General features: G+C 37.3%; 3 protein-coding genes across 4 annotated transcripts; 1 reads left to right on the top strand and 2 right to left on the bottom strand.

Moving 5' to 3' along the window:
* Positions 1-9,810: 9,810 nt before the first annotated feature.
* Positions 9,811-13,280, bottom strand: LOC113312378 (DNA-directed RNA polymerase III subunit RPC8-like). Its single transcript, XM_026561130.1, has 9 exons — positions 13,243-13,280; positions 13,047-13,123; positions 11,978-12,180; positions 11,771-11,866; positions 11,492-11,579; positions 11,300-11,363; positions 11,095-11,161; positions 10,907-10,997; positions 9,811-10,145 (listed from the first exon to the last, which is right to left on the bottom strand). The coding sequence occupies exons 1-8, from the start codon at positions 13,278-13,280 to the stop codon at positions 10,950-10,952; spliced, it is 681 nt and encodes a 226-aa protein (XP_026416915.1). The 3' UTR covers positions 9,811-10,145; positions 10,907-10,949.
* Positions 13,041-16,289, top strand: LOC113310861 (ABC transporter I family member 6, chloroplastic-like). Its single transcript, XM_026559670.1, has 7 exons — positions 13,041-13,670; positions 14,023-14,073; positions 14,223-14,444; positions 14,638-14,760; positions 14,887-15,063; positions 15,659-15,752; positions 15,902-16,289. Exons 1-6 carry the CDS (start codon positions 13,335-13,337, stop codon positions 15,740-15,742), a joined length of 993 nt encoding a protein of 330 aa, XP_026415455.1. The 5' UTR covers positions 13,041-13,334; the 3' UTR covers positions 15,743-15,752; positions 15,902-16,289.
* Positions 16,290-16,784: 495 nt separating this feature from the next.
* On the bottom strand, positions 16,785-20,186 carry LOC113313437 (translation initiation factor IF-2-like). 2 transcript variants are annotated; one of them, XM_026562206.1, is made up of 5 exons: positions 19,771-20,186; positions 19,298-19,397; positions 19,004-19,097; positions 17,721-18,620; positions 16,785-17,461 (listed from the first exon to the last, which is right to left on the bottom strand). In XM_026562206.1, the coding sequence occupies exons 1-5, from the start codon at positions 19,937-19,939 to the stop codon at positions 17,075-17,077; spliced, it is 1,650 nt and encodes a 549-aa protein (XP_026417991.1). In that variant the 5' UTR covers positions 19,940-20,186; the 3' UTR covers positions 16,785-17,074. The 2 variants fall into 2 exon arrangements, with proteins under 2 accessions (XP_026417991.1, XP_026417992.1); XM_026562207.1 differs by lacking the exon at positions 19,771-20,186 and adding an exon at positions 19,497-19,574.
* Between the last annotated feature and the right edge of the window lie 409 nt (positions 20,187-20,595).

Raw genomic sequence — 20,595 nt, 5'->3', positions numbered from 1 at the left:
TAAATTAACCACAAGAGAACCCATGATTAATTTAATCGAAAGAAGCTCAACATAAGTGAACTTATGGAGACTCAAAAAAATACAATTAGATTAATCACAAGAGAACCCATAATTAATCTAATCGAACTACACAACCAAACTAATCACAAAAGTAATCAATTTAATTGGTCATGCTCATCATAAGAAAACTTACGGAGCAACTACTAAATAACCAAACAAGATGATTAATTTAGTTAAAAATGCTCGAGATAAAGTATCTCGCGGAACAACAACTAAGCTAATCATAAAAATAATCAACTTGGTCATTTTAGTGCTCAACATAAGACACTTTACGGAGCCTCACAGTAATACATAAAATATGGATCAGGGAAGATCAATACTGCGGAATACACAAGGATTCATTCCATTTTCCATCACTATTCGCATAACGACATTTAATAGACATAGTCCTTGCAAACAAAAGATTTTAACCTATCTTCCATCAATAATTGATATAATAGGCTTAACTTTTGTGTTTGTCAAAAGTCTATTCATTCTTTTATCAATATATACATATCGACATACAAAAGACTTTACTTTTGACAAGGTATGGGACAATCATAGTTCACGGACGCAAACACACATATCCCATAACAATATTGCAATATATAAAACCATAAAGATTAATACTGCAAAAATCATCTTCCAAACAAATTTAGAATTTAAACCCATAAATCTAAAAACATGAAGATGAAAACGTTGGACATAGCTATGTGTAATCACAATAAAGGCTATTCCAAACTCTAGATATTCTTCTAACAAAAACAAGAAAACATAATTCTTATTCGAAGACTTACTAGTCGTTGTAGATCTTTCTCAGAGCCTCTACAGAGAATTCCTTCTCATTATTGAAAAACCCATTGATTATGGGATCGTTCAATTCCTCCAACTCTTCAGAAATATCAGTCAACTCACTAAGTTCTCTCTTTAGCTCACGCAAGGTGTTCTTTGAAAGAGACAACATTTGTTCATAGTGATCTATCTCTTCTAAAGACGAAACAATTTGAAATTTTAAATTGTTTCTTCTGTTGATGAAGTCTTTCACCAAACTCCTGAAGTTATCATCAAGCTGATAGAAAGACAAGAGGTAGTTAGAGGAAGAACCTTCTCCATAATTTGTAGTCTTCACTTTCTTCACCCTTGAGGAAGAGATTCCCTTACAAACATACACATTGATTGCTTCGACTGCATATCTGCTTGTAATGCCTCTAGTTACAAGAGCCATGAAATTGTATCTTTTTAAGGAAAAAAGGAAATAGTCTACAAATGAAATAAATAGACAAATGAGCGTCTAAACCCTAGAAGAACAAGTCTTTCGTAGTTTAGAGAAACAATATATATATTTAGGAGAATATTTCTTAACAACAATGAATACACTACTTGAGCCACAAAGATGCAGAACCCCATTTTCTCAAGTTAAAGATGAGGATGCGAACGTCTCTAGCATTAGATAGAGACGTTGTGAGCCAAACACTCCCCTTGTTTACCACATAGTGATTTACCAAGGTTTGTCGTGTAAACAGAATTCCTACCTCTCTTGATTCTGGAAATACTGGTTTTATGGGAGCCACGATGATTATCCAGACTCATCTTTTGCATGTTCTTCTGCAGTTTAGAGAGATTCTTATTGCTCTTTCTGAATCTCCAGCACATACTTTGAACATGATTTGCATGTCCGCAAAACGAACAGATCAAGGCTCCTTTGTCTTGTTGAGGTGCCTTCTATTTAACACAACATTCAACCTTTATTTTTCCCTGATTAATAGAAGCACCGGGTTGAAAATGCCTGCATACTTGCTTTTAAATCCTAAACCATTAGTGTTTCCAAAGGACTTCTGACCAAATAACATTGCTGAGATTTTGTCAGAGCTTCCAGACAATCTTTGTAGATCATCCTTAACAGTATTAATCTCTTTCTCCTTTAGAGCAATGGTTCTGGTGAGTTTATCATTAAGACAGTCTATCTCAAGATTTTTCACCTGGATTAATGATTCTAGTTTCTTCAATAAAGCTTTTAATTGAAGATTTTCTTGAAGAACCTCTTTATTCAAGAATTCGAAAATCTTTGTGTCAGACTCAAACTCTGAATCAGAACTTGAGCATGTGGATGTCTGCTGTAAGAGCTGAGGGTTTATCACATCCATCAATCATATTCAAACGGTTGACACTAAGAGATCATTCTTTTACGGAATCATTAGCAGTGGAGGCTGACAAAAGATGTTTGTCACGTCTAATGCTTTTTTTACAAATTCTTTGATCTTTTATGTTATCAATGGTTTTTCAAACCAGATACCATCTGAACAACATTCATCAACCCAAGACAAGGTAGAGGATTCACTTGTGTCAGAAACAACATTGAATGCAACAGTTTGAACAGAATTTTGATCAGGAATTCTTACCTTTCCAAAACAAATATTTTTGGAAAGAGTGTTGAGGTTATTTCCTCCATCGATGGTATACTTCTTAGAAACGTATCTGTTGACTTCAAAAGTAGTTTCTAAGATATCCCATACATCTTTAGACTTAGTGCAAGTAGACACATAGTGCTGAAGGTCTGGGGTAATGGCCTGTCTGATAGCATTTAAGCCTCAGAATTTTGCTTTGCAGCAAGGATTTCTTTTGGACTATAACTACCAACATCCTTAGGTATAGATACATCGCCTTATGTATTAACCGGAGGATCATAGCCATTAATAACATGTACCCACACTCGAAAATCATGATCTTGAAGAAAAGCGCGCAGAGCAACTTTACACCATGGGTAGTTTGAACCATCGAAGACTTGTGGTACATTATTTGAGATGACACCTCTGTCCATAGAGTCAGCTCGCTAAAACACAGACTTGTAAGGTCTTAAACGTGTTTTCCTGCTCTGATACCAATTGAAAAAGTGGAGGTACAACAACCACACCCAATATTTCGCTTAGCAATCTGTATGGACAAACTCCAATATACTTTCTAGAGAATCAACTAGACAATCAGACTCAATCTAGATAAAAAGTATATCAAAGAGTTTATATCTCAATCTCTCGGTTTAATATATACTCAAGCAAATAGAAATCTGCGAATCTTTATCAAATACTAGAGAGATAACATGGATGGTACCAAAGACCAATATCCAAGTGTCAATCAACTTAAATCAACAACCAAAAGGTCGGATATTCTAATTGATAGAACAACGCACAACCTGTGATATTTCAATTATATAACAAAATATAATGCGGAAAAGAAATAACACAGACACCAGAATTTTGTTAACGAGGAAACCGCTAATGCAGAAAAACCCCGGGACCTAGTCCAGATTGAACACACGTTGTATTAAGCCGCTACAGACACTAGCCTACTCCAAATTAACTTCGGTCTGGACTGTAGTTGAACCCCAATCAATCTCACACTTATCCAAGGTACAATTATGCTCATACGTCTCTGATCCCAGCAGGATGCTACATACTTGATTCCCTTAGCTGATCTCACCCACAACTAAGAGTTGTTACGACCCAAAGTCGAAGATTTTAATAAACAAATTTGTATCACACAAGAAACTCTACGGTAATGGATAAATCCGTCTCCCACGAATATACCTATGAGTTTTGTTCCGTCTTTTCATAAATCAAGGTGAACAGGAACCAATTGGTAAACCGGACTTATATTCCCGAAGAATAACCTAGTATTATCAATCACCTCACAATAATCTTAATCGATGCAGCGAAAAAAGATATTGCGGAATCACAAACGATGAGACGAAGTGTTTGTGATTTGTTTTATATCTTGCCTATCGGAGATATCAATCTCAATCCAATTATTACAATTGTACTCGTACGATAGAAACAGCAAGATCAGATCACACAACTACAAGAAAGTAGTATCGGTCTGGCTTCACAATCCCAATGAAGTATTTAAGTCGTTAACCTGGTTTAGAAGAAGAAACCAAAGGTTAAAGGAGAATCAACTCTAGCTTAGCACAACTAGTATCACACAGAAGGTGTGGGGATTAGGTTTCCCCGTTGCTAGAGTTCTCCCTTATATAGCCTTTCAAATCAGGGTTTGCAACCAATGTTAGCTTGGTAACAAAGCATTCAATATTCACCGTTAGATGAAAACCTGATTATATTCAAGCTAATATCTTTCAACCATTAGATCGAAAACTAGCTTGTTACACACAAATGAAATGCACGTCTCTAGGCTTGTGTAACCGTACCCAAACTTGTACATTTGTCAGTTCAACAATAGTCAACCAAATGGTTAGCCATATGATCACTTTCATATCAACCATATTCTTCTTCACCATAACTAGTTCAAGTGACTCAAATGAACTAGTTAGAGAGTTGTTCAATTGCAAGGAAATCTTATGTAACTACACAAGACACAGTTGAAGCAAAAATGATTTGATTCACTCGAATCGGTTCATGAACTATACAGCCACGGTTTGCAATTTGCATTCCTCGGTTTATATAAGAATAAGTTCACAAACATCGTTTTTAGATATAACCTACTCAAGCTCGCGGACTGGGTTCGCGGACTTAAGTTCCCGGACGGAGTTCACAATCTCCAGCAGAATTTCTCGGGACGAGAACTTCCGCCAGTTCGCGGACTGAGTTCGCCGACGAGGCTCACGCCACCATTCCGGTTCTCTTGATCAACAAAGTTCGCAAACTTCGGTTCAAGGAATAAGGACTTATACATATATGTGTTTCCACAACAATGCTTATATCCTCCAATGGTTATTTAATCTAAACTCTCATTTCAATCATTAAAACATTCTTAGAGGACGTTGATATTCTATAGCTGTTATTCACAAACTATTTTTCGTCAAAGTAAGCAATTTTCAAAGTGATTGAAACTTGTCATGACTTTCGTCACTAGGTAAAGATGAACTTGGCTAAAGCGAAAGCTTACCAACACATATTTCGAGAAATAGATAGACGAGATAAACTCGGCTCGAAATAGAAAATGTGTATAATCTAAGTCTATATAGCAAAACGACTTTTGTCTCAAGATAGGAGATAAATAGACTTTTGAGTGATAGATAAGTTCAAAAAGTCTCCACATACCTTTTAGTCGATGAAGATCCACTGGTTCCTTGAGCAGTCCTTCGTCTTGTATGATGATTGTCTTGGAGTTCTTGAGCTCAACTACACCTTCTATCCTATTCCGAGACCTTAGCTATAGTAGACTAGAAATCAAGACTTATAGTTTTGATCACTAACATTGACAAACATGCTTGAAATAGCAACTCATGCGAGTTCGACCGAGCAATGCTCTAACAGAATGCAATCTTTGCAAACCGTGGCTTAAATGTTCATGAATTGATTCTTTCGAATCATTCCGATTTTGCATCGATTCGTTCATGTATTTTACTATAAGATAATGAATAATTGAACAACTCTATGAAGAGCACAATTAGATCCTTTGATTCTATTTGATCATCATAGTTGATCTAGATGTGTTAAATGAATGTGATTTAGACAAAAGTGTTCATATGGCTAACTTTGGTTAACTATTATTGAGCCCACCTCATGTACACGTTTAGGTACGGTTACCCATATCTAAATGAAATATATTTCATTTGTGTATGACAAGCTAAGTCCAGCTAACGGTGGAAAGATATTGCTTTGGTATCAAGCACAACTTAGCTTGCATCTTAAATCAGGATTTCATCTAACGGTGAACAATGAATGCTTTGTTTCTAAGCTAACTGAGCAAACCCTGATTTGAAAGCTATATAAAGGAGAACTCTAGCAACTCGGAAACCTAATCCCTACACCTCCTGTGTGATACTAGTTGTGTACTAGAGTCGATTCTCCTTTAGCCTAAGTTTTTCCAAAACCGTGTAAGTTAACGACTTGAAGACTTCATTGGGATTCTGAAGCCAGATCCAACTATTTTCTCTGTAGTTGCGTATTCTGATAGGTAAGCTATACAAAGTAATCACAAAGCTCTTTGTCTCATTCTTTGTGATTCCATAATAACTTGTTCTACTACCATATAGTTAAGTTATTGTGAGGTGATTGATATTTCTAGGTTGTTCTTCGGGAATATAAGACCGGATTATCAATTGGTTTCTTGTGCGCCTTGGTTTATCATAAGACATAACAAAATTTCATAGGTATTTCTGTGGGAGACAAATTTATGTATCTGAATAGACTTTTGTGTAAGAGACAGATTGGTTTATAAGTCTTCGACTTTGGGTCGTAGCAACTCTTAGTTGTGGGTGAGATCAGCTAAGGGAATCAAGTGCGTAGAGTCCTGTTGGGATTCATAGGCGTAAAGAACGCGACTGTACCTTGATCAGTGTGAGATTGGTTAGGACTCAACTACATTCCAGTCCGAAGTTATTCTTGAAGTAGTCTAGTGTCTGTAGTGGCTTAATACAATATGGTGTTCAATCTGGACTAGGTCCCAGGGTTTTCTGCATTTTCGGTTTCCTCGTTAACAAAATTTCTGGTGTTTGTGTTATTTCTTTTCCGCATTATATGTGTTTATATAATTGAAATATCACAGGTTGTGCGTAGTTCAATCAGTTGGCAAATACGATCTTGCTTCTTGGATAGGAATTGATTGACGCTTGGATATTGGTCTTTGGTACCATCCAATTTATTTCTCATATCGATCCGGCTCACAAATTTCTTTCTGTTCGATTGCAGATTGATTTGAGAAATTGAGATATAACTCTTGGATACTTTTCCGTGATTGAATCTGACTGTCTAGTTGATTCTCTTGGAATTGTATTGGAGTTGTTCATACTGCCGAACAAAATATTTGGTGTGGTTGTTTGACCCCCGCTTTATCAATTGGTATCAGAGCAGACAAATACGCTAAGACCTCATAAGTCTGTGTTTGTAGCAATCCGACTATATGGACAGAAGTGCTAACTCTATATACATACCTCCAGTCCTCGATGGCTCGAATTACTTATGGTGGAAAATTGTTATGCGTGTCTTTCTCCAAGCACGTGATTTTCAACCATCAGTTCGTGTAGTCAATGGCTATGATCCTCCGGTTGTTACAGAAGGCGATGTAACTATTCCAAAGGATATTGGTGCATTGATCCTGACGAGATTCTTGATGTAACACAAAATTCTGACGGGTTTATATATTGCAAAAGTCAGATCTTCGATCCGTTGCTTCAACGTTTGGCAAGAAAAGCTCAAGGATGGATGACTAAATGCCTTAACCAAGTAGGAAGGTCAGTACTCATCAAAACTTCCTTAATTCCTATTTCAAACCACCTTATGCAAACACAACTATTCCCCGTACGTGTTCACAAACAGATTGATCGGATCACTCAGAATTTTTCTGGGACACGATTCATCTGTTAAAAAACTACACCCCTTAGGATGGAGCAAGCTAAACAAACTGATATCAATAGGAGGTCTCGGTATAAGAAAAAGTAGTCACCACAATAAAGCTTTATTCATGAAAAGAATCTGGAACATCCACGATCAACCTAATTCCATGTGCTCTAGATTATATAATGACAAATATCTACAAAACCAACCGATTTTCCAAGAAAACACACCCATTCCGTCCTCTTTCATCCCTCAATGGAAGCAAATGGCTTCCCTCCTGCCTATTTTCCGTCAATTCATTTTTCATCGTATCGGTAACGGTTTAGACACACCTATTCAGGCAAATTGGATTCCTTAATTTCCAAACCTTGACCCCTCACAATGCTACCCTATCCAATCAGTGTCTGATCTCATTGACCCTCTTACACATAATTGGAATCATGAACATTTGAATCATCTCCCCCTAATGTTGTCCAGCACATAATCATATACATCTACCCCTAGATAAGCCTCCATATACAGTCATATGGCCACACTCATAATCAGGAAAATACACCACCGTCACCGGCTATAATGCCTTACTCTGTCCACCAAAAATGCATCTTTTCTTGTGGAAAGCTATTAATGAAGGTCTGTCGACCTTCTCTATCCTACACCGCATTAACCTCATCAACTCCAACCAATGCCCCAGATGCAACTCGGAACCAGAAACAGCCGAGCACATGCTTATTCACTGCCCAATAGCCATTTCTACCTGGACCAACCTCCTATCTCGCATATCTGCAAATAGAACAACAACCACGGATCCAATATTCAGATAAATACTCAGAAGACCATCTCTCAAATCCTTCAAGGCTCTAGACATACCCCCTCCATATCATCCTTTTGTTTTCTATTATGGAACCTATGGACGTCCAGAAATGAAGTCGTTTTCAAACAGAAACATACGCCTCCGGACACCATCATAGCTCTATTATTGAAGCAACTACATGAATTTGAATGGGCAAAACAGGTTCTTCCACCAGTTATCCCCGGGGAACCGCCAGCCAGGGCTAATTCTAATAATATCAGAGGAACAACGACAATTTCAGCGGGCTGGACCAAACCAGACCAGATCAGGATTGGATTAAAATTAACACGGATGGTGCAGCCAGAGGAAACCCGGGAATGGCGGGAGCGGGCTTCATATGCAGGATTCAAATGCTCACATTTTATTGGCCCTCGCAAAACCTTTAGGAATCACTTCGGCGCTAACGGCAGAAACATGGGCAACATTGCTGGCAACTCGGGCGTCAACAGAATGCCAATAGCCAAAAGTTATCTTTGAGACTGATTCGGAAAATTTGATGCGCTTCATAAAAACATCGATGGAAGCTCCGTGGTATATTGCGGAAATGATATCCGAAATCAAAAAGAGAATGAGACAGATTCCTCATTGTCAACACAATTATAGAGAAGGGAACCAATCAGCAGATGGGATTGCAAACGATGCAGCGGAAGGAAGTGAAGAAGGAAACTTATCAACAACCATCTGGGACCAGGCAATCCATCCTTTCTACACCGAATAATATCAAATGACTAGATGGGTACAAGATACCCCGTATAATAGCAATTTAGTTTTGTTTCTGTTTTCTCATGCTTCAAAAAAAAACAGAGGAGCGAGGGTATAAAAACACGTGAAAGAAGCACGTGATGGAATCTTTGTGTTATGGTCAAAGCGCGTTGACTGAAAGAAAAAAAATGTTTTTTATTTGGAAATTTTCAGATTTTCCTTTTTCCGTTTGGCTTCTATCTTTGGTGGTTGCCTTTGTCAGGATTCCAATTTTGATCTTTTGGAAAAACTATAAGTAGAGACTCTGAAGAGGTAATGTGATGCACAACGTTGTTGCTCTAGGCAAGGCTTGAATGTTATCATTGAATATTGAAACAATGTCTTTCTCGACAAGTTCACCCTCTGGCAAGGAAGAAGATTTCTGGTCTGTCTTACTACCTCGTGAAAAAACCAAGTCTGAAACTTCAGTAGAAAACCATCTGATTGCTTTAGTTGATGAGTACGCTAAAGATCACGCTCATATTTTGTTCAAAATTGAGCTGATTTTGAAGTATCAGGACATTGAAGAAAGGTTGAAGAATCGTGAGAAGAATGATACAGTAGTAAATTTGATTACTACTTTTTTTCAAACGTTTGATGAGGTGTGAGCAGTTTTGTTTTGCACATAACTGTCCGAGAAGAACTGCGATAGGTTTTAGTTTAGACTTAATCTCATGTATCGTTATTAATGAATGAAATTTATTTCTGTTAAATAATTGTCTCATTAATACCGCCTGATATACAAATGCAACCACCTTATAACACAGAGAAAAGAAGCCACAAGTCAAATCTATTCAAATTAGTCGATTTCCTGTAGCTGTTCTGGGCAGATACTAGATGCGGATTTTAAATGGTACCGTGTCTCTGCTGGGAATACTGCTTTACAATACATTTGGAATAATTCTTTATATAGGCATTTTAACACGGAAACAATTTTCATGTATCTAAAATTTTTGGCAACTCTCTCTAATGCGATTTCATTTACTATTAATGAACAAAATTTAGTCTCTCTTGTTCTGTCCCTAACTAGGAGGGGATACTCATTATATATTTACTAGCCATTGCTGCTACATGTTCAGATAACCTGGGAATGGCTGAAACAAAATACACATCAGTTTATCTTTACCTTCAGTGCCCATATCTGGTAAGTTCTTCCACGGCTCTACTTTTGCTGTCGACTACACCCACCATGAAATTGGGCCCAGACCATCAAAATCGATTGATGCCTGAAAAGCCCCATTAAAAAAAAAAGTAAGAGAGGGAACTGAATAAACACTGCTGCGACGATAAATGAGGTACTTTACAATGAAATAAACACTATTCCAAACTTATTTTTACACTGAGGTAGGCCATTTTACAATGAGGTACAGATACTCAATGAGATGACTTCCCGTTGCTTAGTGTTGCTTCAATATCAACGAAGAGATCAAATTCAACACTTATACCCAGAGGGAAAATAATGCTTACAGCACATGGCATCATATAAAAGACACAAGTTTAATTGCAGCAAACAAATTAAACAAGGGTCCGGGTGTCCCTGAACACCAATACCAACAAAACCTTTGAGCTATTGGATGTGAACATCCCATGGCTACAAACTCGTTGCTGCCTTTCTTAAGCCTAGGACAAAATAAACATTCTTTATCAAGAAACCTAAACCCTTGGGTGGTTGACGTAACATCCATCTTTATATAATTCACAATTGTGTAAGCTTGGATCCGGTTATCGGAGTAGTGATGCAAGAATACGTAGTCGTAGCACTTCATCAAAAAAAGAAGGGGATCATTGACCTAATATGATAACACCGTCACAAGGGGTTCCAAGTACCAATGCTAGACTACTGTATGGGAAATAATATAACGGTGCATACATAAACATTCAGTTGTCAGTTACTCACACCGATAATAACTGAAATTAGTGCTAGAAGTTGCACAAATTCCTTGAGAAAAAAATAAATAAAAAGGATGTCAAGGACGAAGGAACTTACAGTAATCACCATTGGGGCAAATGCCTTTGAATCTTTTTCTTGTTCAAGCGGGATGGGAGGGTATGAAATTTTGTGAACTCGGAAAACGAATCTGCAATTGAATGGAAGTCGGAAGATAGTTGACATTAAAGTGGTATTTAGGGAAACAATTGAGCAAGAAATCTAAAAAATACATCATAAGGCTAAACCTCGTCGTCCTGCTCTATAGTTAATTCTACCTCGCCATACATCCATGTCCATCTTCCATCTTCACTACTGTGGAGACCCCATCAAGAAACCAAATTACTTATAACGGATATAGAAGTAGAGTAGTGAAAAGTAGCAGTTCAAAAAGAATTTTTAATGAAGAAATTTTGATATACTAACAAGCTAATATGGGTAAAGAACACTTACAACTTGGATGGGTTAGGCAAAAGGTGGACAGGTACGGATATGTCTTTAAAAAACCCTACAGACACTGCCACCATTGTAGATTTAGAAACTTGTGGAAACAATTAAAGCGATCACCATAAAAAATAAAAATAAAATGATCTGATTCACAAAAAGAAAATGCTTATAGGCTAGAAAACAATTTGCTCTACATACATCGTAAACCATTAGCATCTGATGCGTCAACCTTTCCAGAGAGAATATCACCCTCAAAAGGACGGAACATGATTAGCCTAAAATCAACCTGCAAAATGAGAATAAAACTCGTAAATGAAGCAACATTTAGTTTCTTTGGTAAGCTACAAGTAACAAACATCTTCTTATATCTGCTATAAATAGAAGGAAAAGAAAAAACTGTTTTTTTCGATGGTAAGAGGTCACTGTTAACTGTTCATAGCTTTCATAGATCTTCAAGATAAGCAAAAATTAAGATACCGTATAGGTCGAAGCACCATCCCCAGCAAATATGAAGCCGCCCTTAATGGATTTAATGTCATAGACGGAGATGCATAAACCCAATTGTGCGATAACCTTCATAAAAATAGATATGACTCAATACATATTGCTCATTGAAATCAGGCAAGCAGAACAAGAACAGTATAGAAAACCAAAAGAGACACTCAAGAAAGCAAATGGCATTACCTTATCCACAAATAGTTTCTCTAGCTCTCCTTGTATTGCTTCAGGAAGAGGAAGGCTAAGGAGATGAGGAGGTAAACGCAAGGTATGCTCAACTAAACTAAGGAAGAATATTTCGACTTCTTCAACTGGACCTTCTTCAAACCTAGAATGAGGTGTTTTTTTATCTTCAGTGCTATAGTTTTGGATACTGTTAATCACAGTTTCTGCAACAATTGAAGACATCCATAAGCAACTTTTCAGTCAAATATAAATTGATGGATACTCGGTATTTGTATGCCAAAGTATCACAAGGTACAATAATAATCTTGTTGCGAAATACAAATGCAACCAAAACAGGAAATAACTCCTGTGCAAGAGACGAAAAATACCAACGTTCCTTGGCAAACTATTTTACTAACTAAGCATACTGATCGAACGTGGCTAAAATCATAACCCAAAGCATGATCTTTTTCAAACATTTGTTTCTTCTACCAACAAAAAGTCTGCCCACACCCCGCAATATAGGCATCACAGCAACAAGGCTTGATAAAGAGAATGCTAAATCCTACCCGCCTCTTATTCCTAACGGAAATCTCGTAAGTGATAAATAAATGTAAACAACAAGATATAAGCAAAACTGACTACCCTAGTAGTCCAATAGCGTAATCCAGCTGATTACCCAGGCAATACAGAAGTAACATAACCAGATCATTGATGATGTACAAGAATCGTGAACCACAAACTCAAATAACTTATACATATCCTACCGAAAGATAGACCAATTTTAAAGAAATCAATCCAAAAACTATTCTCAAATTTGTGAACTTAATGCTTAATATTTGAAACAAAGGAGATTACAAGACCAGTTAGTAGGGTATTTCATCAAATAACTTACCTGCATAAATAAAAACGACTAAATAAGCCCCCAAGGGCCAAGAAACCCTAGTTAGTATTCCAAACCAAATACTTATAAACTACTACTGTTAATAATCAATGGTAAGCAATACCAAAATACAGATTCAAACCTAAATTATAAACCAAATATAACACAACCACCCATAAGAAAAGAGAGAGAGAGACGCAAATATACCTGAAAGTCTGAATCTAAACCGGAGGTTTATTTGTTTAGGTCTTTCGTACTCTTTGCTGCACTCCGCTCCTCTAATTCTAATTCTTATTCACTATCGACACTCGACACTCTGGCTGAGGGCAATTTATCGGCTGGGTTCGTTCTGCTTTAACACCAAGGGTATTTTCGTCGATATAAATTAAAATTCCTTACCCACACTCCCTTCTTAATACTACTTTCTTCAACACACAACATCCCAATTTCGCTCCAAAAAGAAGGAAAAGCGGAAAAACCCCTTTGCTTTCTTTAATGGCTTCCCTTGCCAATTTCTCGACTATTTCATCTTCTTCCGCAGCTCGTTTATCTTCTTTTCGAAACCCTTCTTCAAATTCTATCTTACTTACAAAATCATCCCCTAATTCCATCAAACTGTTGTCTACTCCTCCTCGTCAGTGTTTCAATCATAAACGTTTAGTTCTCAAGGCGAAAGCTAATTCAGTTATTGATGCTCCAACTACTTCATCCATCGATGGTGTTAGTGATTCTCCAAAGGTTTTACTTGAAGTTAAGGATCTAACGGCTAAAATTGCTGAGTCAGGGACACAGATTCTTAAAGGTTTAAACTTGGTTATTTATGAAGGAGAGGTAATCTTCTTTTAACTCTTTCGTACTAAAAGAATTAGGTTTTATTTTGTTTGGTTTTGCTTATTCTTAACCTAAATTGACAGTCTAAATTAGGTTGTTTTATTTTTTTTGGCAGTAGGGTTTACTTTGTTATTACATCAATGGGCTCAGTTGTTTTATCTACAAATTAGTAATCCATTTGAGAAGTATTAATTCATCAATTTCATAATAGTAACCATGTGATTGGTCTATATTGATTAAGCCAGCATCAAAATCTTTCTGTTGAGGCACTAGTATAATGCTTTGTGTCCACTATTATTTACAGATTCATAGTTGTTTGTTTTAATGCAGCTGACCTTTTTGTGTGTAGTAGATCCATGCAATAATGGGAAAGAATGGTTCAGGGAAGAGCACATTTTCTAAGGTTCGTTATTTGCTCACCTCCGGAGTTCTTATTTAAGTGGAACTTGGTGTAATTATGCAATGAATGTTCTTGTTTTTTGGCTTTTTTCTTGTTTAAATAGGAATACAGGTGACTTTCAGTTAAGTTGAATAAAATTTTGTGTACGGTAGGTGCTTGTTGGTCATCCAGATTATGAAGTTACTGGAGGAACTGTACTGTTTAAAGGAGAAAACTTGTTGGATATGGAACCAGAGGAAAGGTCCCTTGCTGGCCTTTTTATGAGCTTTCAGTCCCCGGTTGAGATTCCAGGTGTGAGCAACAGCGACTTTCTCAATATGGCATACAATGCCCGGAGAAAAAAACTTGGTCTTCCAGAGCTTGGACCACTTGAGGTACATATGATTCCCAGCATCTTTTTTTTTTCTGCTCGACTAGGTCCTGAAATTAGCTTTATTCGTTAATATGGAAGCTGTGGGAGGTGCATATGCTTTGGCATATCATTTAATTTGGTGAAATGATGCATGGTTAAGGCTGAGAGAATTCTGTGAAGGTAATCTAACTGATCCTTTCTTATTCTTTTAACAGTTTTACGACTACATATCTCGCCGGCTTAAAATAGTTAACATGGATACAAACTTCTTAAATCGAAATGTGAATGAAGGATTTAGTGGTGGTGAAAAGAAGCGCAATGAGATTTTGCAACTTGCGGTATCGACTCGGACAGCCTTTGATACGATGCTTCATATTTATTTCATTTTTTTAGCAATTTCACGACTATCAACATAGATATCCTATTTTGCCAGTCTTCTTATGCAATATTTTCTTATTTCTCAGGTTCTTGGAGCAGATTTGGCTATTTTAGATGAAATAGATTCTGGATTGGATGTTGATGCGCTTCAGGATGTGGGGGAAGCAGTCAATGAGCTCCTGACTCCACAAAAGTCAGTTCTTATGGTCACACATTATCAACGACTGTTGGATATTATAAAGCCGAAATTTGTTCACATAATGGTAAGGCTCCTTGGTAACATGGTGTTAATGTTGCAGCTTAAAGTTCATGGTCGTCGAGTTTAGCAATCATATAACTACTTAATATACACGGATATAGAACTACTATTAGTTACTAATTTGATCCAAATCAAAATATTGAAACTGGTTTACGAAGCCACAGCATTATGCCGATATTGAAGCATGAAATTCGTTGGATTCTTGGTCTTTCTGTTAACACTCTCGACTATGCTAGGAAATTCATATCTAACTTTTTTGTTTATAGGTCACTCAACATATTTTTGTAGAAATCAGTAGCTTCAAATTCAGAAATTTAGGTGGCCGAGACAGGAAAGAAAAATCACACCATGTGCTATTTGTGAAATACGTGTTAGTATGTTATCGAACTATTAGTTATAAAAATTTGGTTTTACTTTTACTTAAGACTGAAGAACATGCAATATTATACATGTCTCAATTCCTAGAAGTTTCAAAGGGAGATGTTTTGAAATCTCAATAAAACTGTAGACTGTAGAGATGATGCCAAATACTGGTCCAGTAGATAATTTTATTCTGACAAGTTTTACCTTGCTACATCTTATCTTCGGATTTTCTTTAGGAGGATGGCAAAATTGTGAAGACCGGTGATATCTCAATCGCAGTACAGCTTGAAAAGGAGGGTTACAAGGGAATATCCTCTTAAAGCCTTGATGGTATGTATTTCAGCTATATTACATTTTAATTTTTCATATTAACCATCCCATGTTTATTGTTTAGAAACAGAACGGAAGAGTTTGCTACCTTTACTACTTTAACTGAATTTAACACCACCTCAAAATTGGTCCACTTTCCTATTGTGCAGGCCTTACGGGTAAATCCGCAATGGCAGCCAGACTAAGCTTATCCAGTTTGTCTACGCCTTAAATATTGTGTTCATAAAGGCTGCAGGAAATTTTCTGATGATATTCTTGTAGGAGAGATAAAACTTTGTATCTACTTGGTTCTGATCATGAACTGTGTTATTTAAGACCTCGGAGCAAGTTTTCCGTGACTGAAGGAAGTTTTTTTTTGTTGAGAAGATGATGAGGTCTGATTTTGAGGCATGTTTTTAGGAAATGGTTTATAGATGTCTCTAGCTTTGGGGGTGCTTATTTATTTACTTGTGTTCTTCATTTCTTTGAATGTTGATAAAAATTGTATTACTTGCAGTCATTCATAAGAGTACTGAATTAAATCACCTATCCTAAAAAGATAATTTCTATACAAAATTCTTGATGATTCTTTTCTTCTTCTTTTTCTCATGTGCCATGATTTTATGTTATATGTACTTCTTTTTTCAACCTTAATGAGAAGAGTGAGTCACTTTAATGGCAATTTTTTTCCTTGGGAGGTTTTGATCATGATCTATCCAAGTTCAAGTGTGATTTTGTAGTCCGAAACCTCAGGATAGAGACAACATGGTCTTGGTAGAGATCAGCCTGCCTGTCTGAATTCTATAGTGTGATTTTGGTAGAAGCAAACTTACTTCATTGTCAACTCCCAAGGTTTTGATAATAATTTCGCCTAGGCAGCAAGGCCATTGAGCACAGTATCTAGCATTTTTGAAGCATGATGTTGGAGCTTAGCAGATTGACTTGAACCTAAACACTATCCTTGTGTATAACTAGGATTCAAGCTCAATCAAATACATAGTAACCATACAAAAAATACATAGTAATCATCATATAGCACCTTATGTGGATGTGTTTCACTTGAATGATACGAGACATCGATCACCTATTATTAATACACATTCATCAACCTTTACAGTATACCCAACATGGCTCAGAAAATTGGACGCATGATATTCAGACAGGTTTGGGGTACCCCCCTGTCTGCCCGCAAGAAGGCAAGAATCAGCAAAAGGACGCACTTTTTATACTGCACTACAAATTGGTAATACAATCACTCGAATAGACATGAAGAAAATTTAGGTCCCCCGTCGTCGGAAAAAATAGGAAAAAGGACCACATAACTAAAAGCAATACAGAAAAAATCATAAAGGATCAAACAGTTCCGGCAGTGGTTCAAAACGGTGATCAAACATTGAACCCTGATCAGATGTATCATCGATGCTGTGCAACCAACTTGTGTTCTTCAAGTCTTCCGAGAACAAGATAGCATTGTAGCGAGAACTCTCATAAATGTCTATTTTATCAGTCAGTTTTGCTGAGAATCTACCGTCATCTTTTTCATACTCAGTGTCACGTGACCTATCATAAAACTGTCTGTTCTTAGAGACCGCAAGAAAGTTATTACCGGAAGGTGACTGCTCTTCATAGTTGTAGAAGGAAGCTGGAGACTTTGGCTTTCCAGAGTGAACGCTCTGAGGGAAAAGAGAGCCTGCGAGAGGACGAATGTGTGCAGTACCAGGTCGGACATCCTGAATCATATTAATCACTAATTAGTACAGATACACAATGCCACACAGCTCAAAAAAAAACAAAACATGTAACCAGCTACTTTGTATGTCAAAGTGGACAGCATTTAGCTGCTGACCATATGACATGGAAACTGATGTGTATATGCTAATCCGTTAATGGGTCAGCTGATTTGGCATTTACGAGCAGATGCATGTCATGTCATTTCGTAAGATTTCTGTATCTCATGTTTATAATCTGAACACACTAAAACAAACATACCATTTGCCTGAGAGCCATGTCGGGAGATTTCTTTGTAATTGTCCTTCCCGATCCGTCATTATGATCTGTGGCTGTCATAGGCCTCATGCCTTTTCGCATTGATAGTTCAGAAATCGACGTTGTTGTTTGATTCTCCATTGGTCCACTTATTTCGTGACCGCTGGCATACAATCGGTTCCTTCCTAAAGGTTCCGGAACCTGAAGCCTCCCCCTTGTAACAACAGGAGATGACGGCCTCCGTGGAGTATTTGTTGGTCCCGCGATTTCTGAATGTCCTCTCCCACTGACTGAAGCACCTGGTCTGGACCTGCCTACAGAAATTGGACGATCTGGCACGGTAGTCCTAAGATTTGGTGGTATCTCAAGTGAAAAGTCAGGTAATGCTACTGGAAGTCGAGGTCGTGGATTCGGGGAACTTCCCCTGGATGTTGGGCCGACATTATGGTCGTTTGAGAGTACTCGTCCTCTCGAGACTGGTCGACCTGTGATTGTAACTGCAGCTGGTGCAGACATCCGGCGGGTAGGAGTTGCTGGACGTGTCGGAGTTGATGGACGAGAATTTGACCTAACTGAATTTGCAGTAATCTGAGGTCTGGAAGTTGGAGTTGAGGGTCTTGAACTTACAGATGCTCGGGGTCTTTCATTAGATCTGCTAGGGGTAGATGGCCGAGATCTGACGGATGTTGATTGTCTAGTTGGGGTGGACGGTCTTGCAGCAGATGGCACAGATGAACGAGAACCGGGAGTGGATGGTCTGGAAATAGAAGTAACAGATGATATACTTGTGTTGAGGTTAGTGGATCTGTTGTTAAAACTCATGGAAGAGATGGAAGGTCGAGCTTGTGAAGTATTTCTACTTGGTCTCAAGGAAAAGTTACTCTCAGATTGTGTCCCTGAAAGCTGAAAGAACAACGTTTTTAAGAGTTAACGGTTTGCAACCAAAAAACTCCAACAATAACTAATGCTGTACAACTTTGCAAAAAAACGCAGAACATCTAGTGACTATAATCGCGTCATTCAGGCATCCTTGGTTCAGGGAAAGCTGATTGTAGCTAAAGACTATCAGATGGATTCCATATATGGCAGTTTAGACCCGTCGATGCATATACAGATGAACCGTACAATAATTTCTAGTCCTAAATTCGAGAATTGATTTAGGCAACCTATGCATATACAGGGTATGCTATGTTTTTATATCAAGTGTTAAAACTATGATTTTCATTAGGAGCATTTCAAACAGTAAAACACATTGTAGTGAAGGATTAATATAAGAAAAGACATACCCTGGAAGACTTGGTGGTAGGGACTGATCCAGTTAAAGGAGCCCTTCTTAGAGACCCTGAACTTGGTAGAGGAGATCCAGGTGGAGTCAGAAGCCTGTTTTCAGAGGAATGAAACCAGGCATGTTATTAGCTCTATCATCTTAGTATATGGATTACTGTAATTCAGCACCATTTTTCTATGATTTCAGTGAAGATACACTGCACTTTATCATTTGTTGCAAAACTTTCAAAGGCAATTCAACACTCAGATGTACAGAATTGAAGAATTTGAATTGAAGACTCATACATACATACCAGTCATAATCATGCTTTTCTCCTCCATCAACTGATGCCAATAATTCCTCCATTGCAGTTTTCGGAAATCTTGATCTTATACTCTCCAATTTTATAGCACCTGAAAGAATTTACAAATCAAAATGAGAAAAAACATTTTCAATTGCGGCAAGGTAAAAGACATTAGGGGTTCATAAGTAATTTTTAGTGATTTCTTTACTTTAGTTAATTTTTGCAGCTTTATTCCTTAAATCGAGGAAAAGAAAAACATAACTGAATATTTCGAGAAACCAAAAACAACAACGTCACAAAGAGAAACGGAAACAGATAATATACCCGATGACAAAAACACCCTCTGATCTTGAGGACAAAACATTTGATTATTTTTGAAAATTCAATAAACATCGAGGTTATTATTGACATTACAGTAACACAAACCGAAAAAAAAACAGAACATGAAAACGTGAGAATCAAAACTCAGATCAGATCCGTACCGTCCGATTCATCGGAAGCTGCAACTGGCAAACTCCGGCGATTTCTAGAGAAGAGATCCAAATTTTCATCAGTTTCTTTAGGAATCCCAGTTAAACTTCTACCTCTCCGGTGCTGTGATGTTACCGGTACATTTTTGTTTCCAGCAAATGAATAACTCCGGTTCATCATTTTAACGAAATGAAAGCAGTACAGAAACAGAGAAATGCAAGAAGAAGAAGAATCACTCCCTGTCTTCTTATTGAAGTAGTTGTTGAGACGAATTCATTGGCAATTGCAAATGAATGCGAATGAATGAATCAGTAATGCTAAACATTCAATTATCAAGAAAGAGAGAGAAGGAGAGGGAATGAGGAGGAGGAACAAAATCAAACTGGTACTTGCTGGTATACTTCTGTGACTAAAATACTTTTGGCTCATAGTCCATATAATACTCTGGTTAGTTACACCTGTTTATTTATTGAGATTCGTATTTTTTGTAGCTCTAGGAAGAAGTTACGGTGATGATGCTAGCTACGTGTATATTTGGTGTGGATGAATTATTTATTTTTTATCATATCTTTATGGTCGAGTTTAATTAGTTATGAAGAAATTATTTGATGTGATAATAGAGAATAACAGAGTTGAGTTGACTGGAGTTTTTAGAGTCTGCCTGGCGGAGTAGTTAGTTATTTAGTTAGGTTTATCAGTCAATTCTGATCATTCTAACTCATGTGTTTGTAATCTGGTGCTGCTTTTACATTGTTCCGCGTGGTTGGATGGCCAAGATATAATTTGCAGCATTTACATGTTTCTACTTGGAATTTTTAAGCATAGAAAATTATTTA

The sequence above is a fragment of the Papaver somniferum genome, chromosome 9 (assembly GCF_003573695.1).
Source record: "Papaver somniferum cultivar HN1 chromosome 9, ASM357369v1, whole genome shotgun sequence".
Lineage (NCBI taxonomy): Eukaryota > Viridiplantae > Streptophyta > Magnoliopsida > Ranunculales > Papaveraceae > Papaver > Papaver somniferum.
This window is presented reverse-complemented; position numbering and strand designations above follow the sequence as displayed.

Bases quoted from the DNA above. Each gene is read 5' to 3' on its own strand.
- LOC113312378 (XM_026561130.1), bottom strand. From the start codon at position 13,280: ATGTTGTGTGTTGAAGAAAGTAGTATTAAGAAGGGAGT. The intron at 11,867-11,977 runs GTAATGCCATTT...ATTTTTATGAAG, and splicing joins AGAAACTATTTGTGGATAAG to GTTATCGCACAATTGGGTTT. The intron at 10,998-11,094 runs GTTTAGCCTTAT...ATTCAATTGCAG, and splicing joins CTATAGAGCAGGACGACGAG to ATTCGTTTTCCGAGTTCACA.
- LOC113313437 (XM_026562206.1), bottom strand. From the start codon at position 19,939: ATGATGAACCGGAGTTATTCATTTGCTGGAAACAAAAATGTACCGGTA. The intron at 19,398-19,770 runs GTACGGATCTGA...AAATTCTTTCAG, and splicing joins AGCTTCCGATGAATCGGACG to GTGCTATAAAATTGGAGAGT. The intron at 17,462-17,720 runs GTATGTTTGTTT...AATATGATTCAG, and splicing joins ACATGGCTCTCAGGCAAATG to GATGTCCGACCTGGTACTGC.
- LOC113310861 (XM_026559670.1), top strand. From the start codon at position 13,335: ATGGCTTCCCTTGCCAATTTCTCGACTATTTCATCTTCTTCCGCAGCT. The intron at 13,671-14,022 runs GTAATCTTCTTT...TGTGTGTAGTAG, and splicing joins TGGTTATTTATGAAGGAGAG to ATCCATGCAATAATGGGAAA. The intron at 14,074-14,222 runs GTTCGTTATTTG...TGTGTACGGTAG, and splicing joins GGAAGAGCACATTTTCTAAG to GTGCTTGTTGGTCATCCAGA.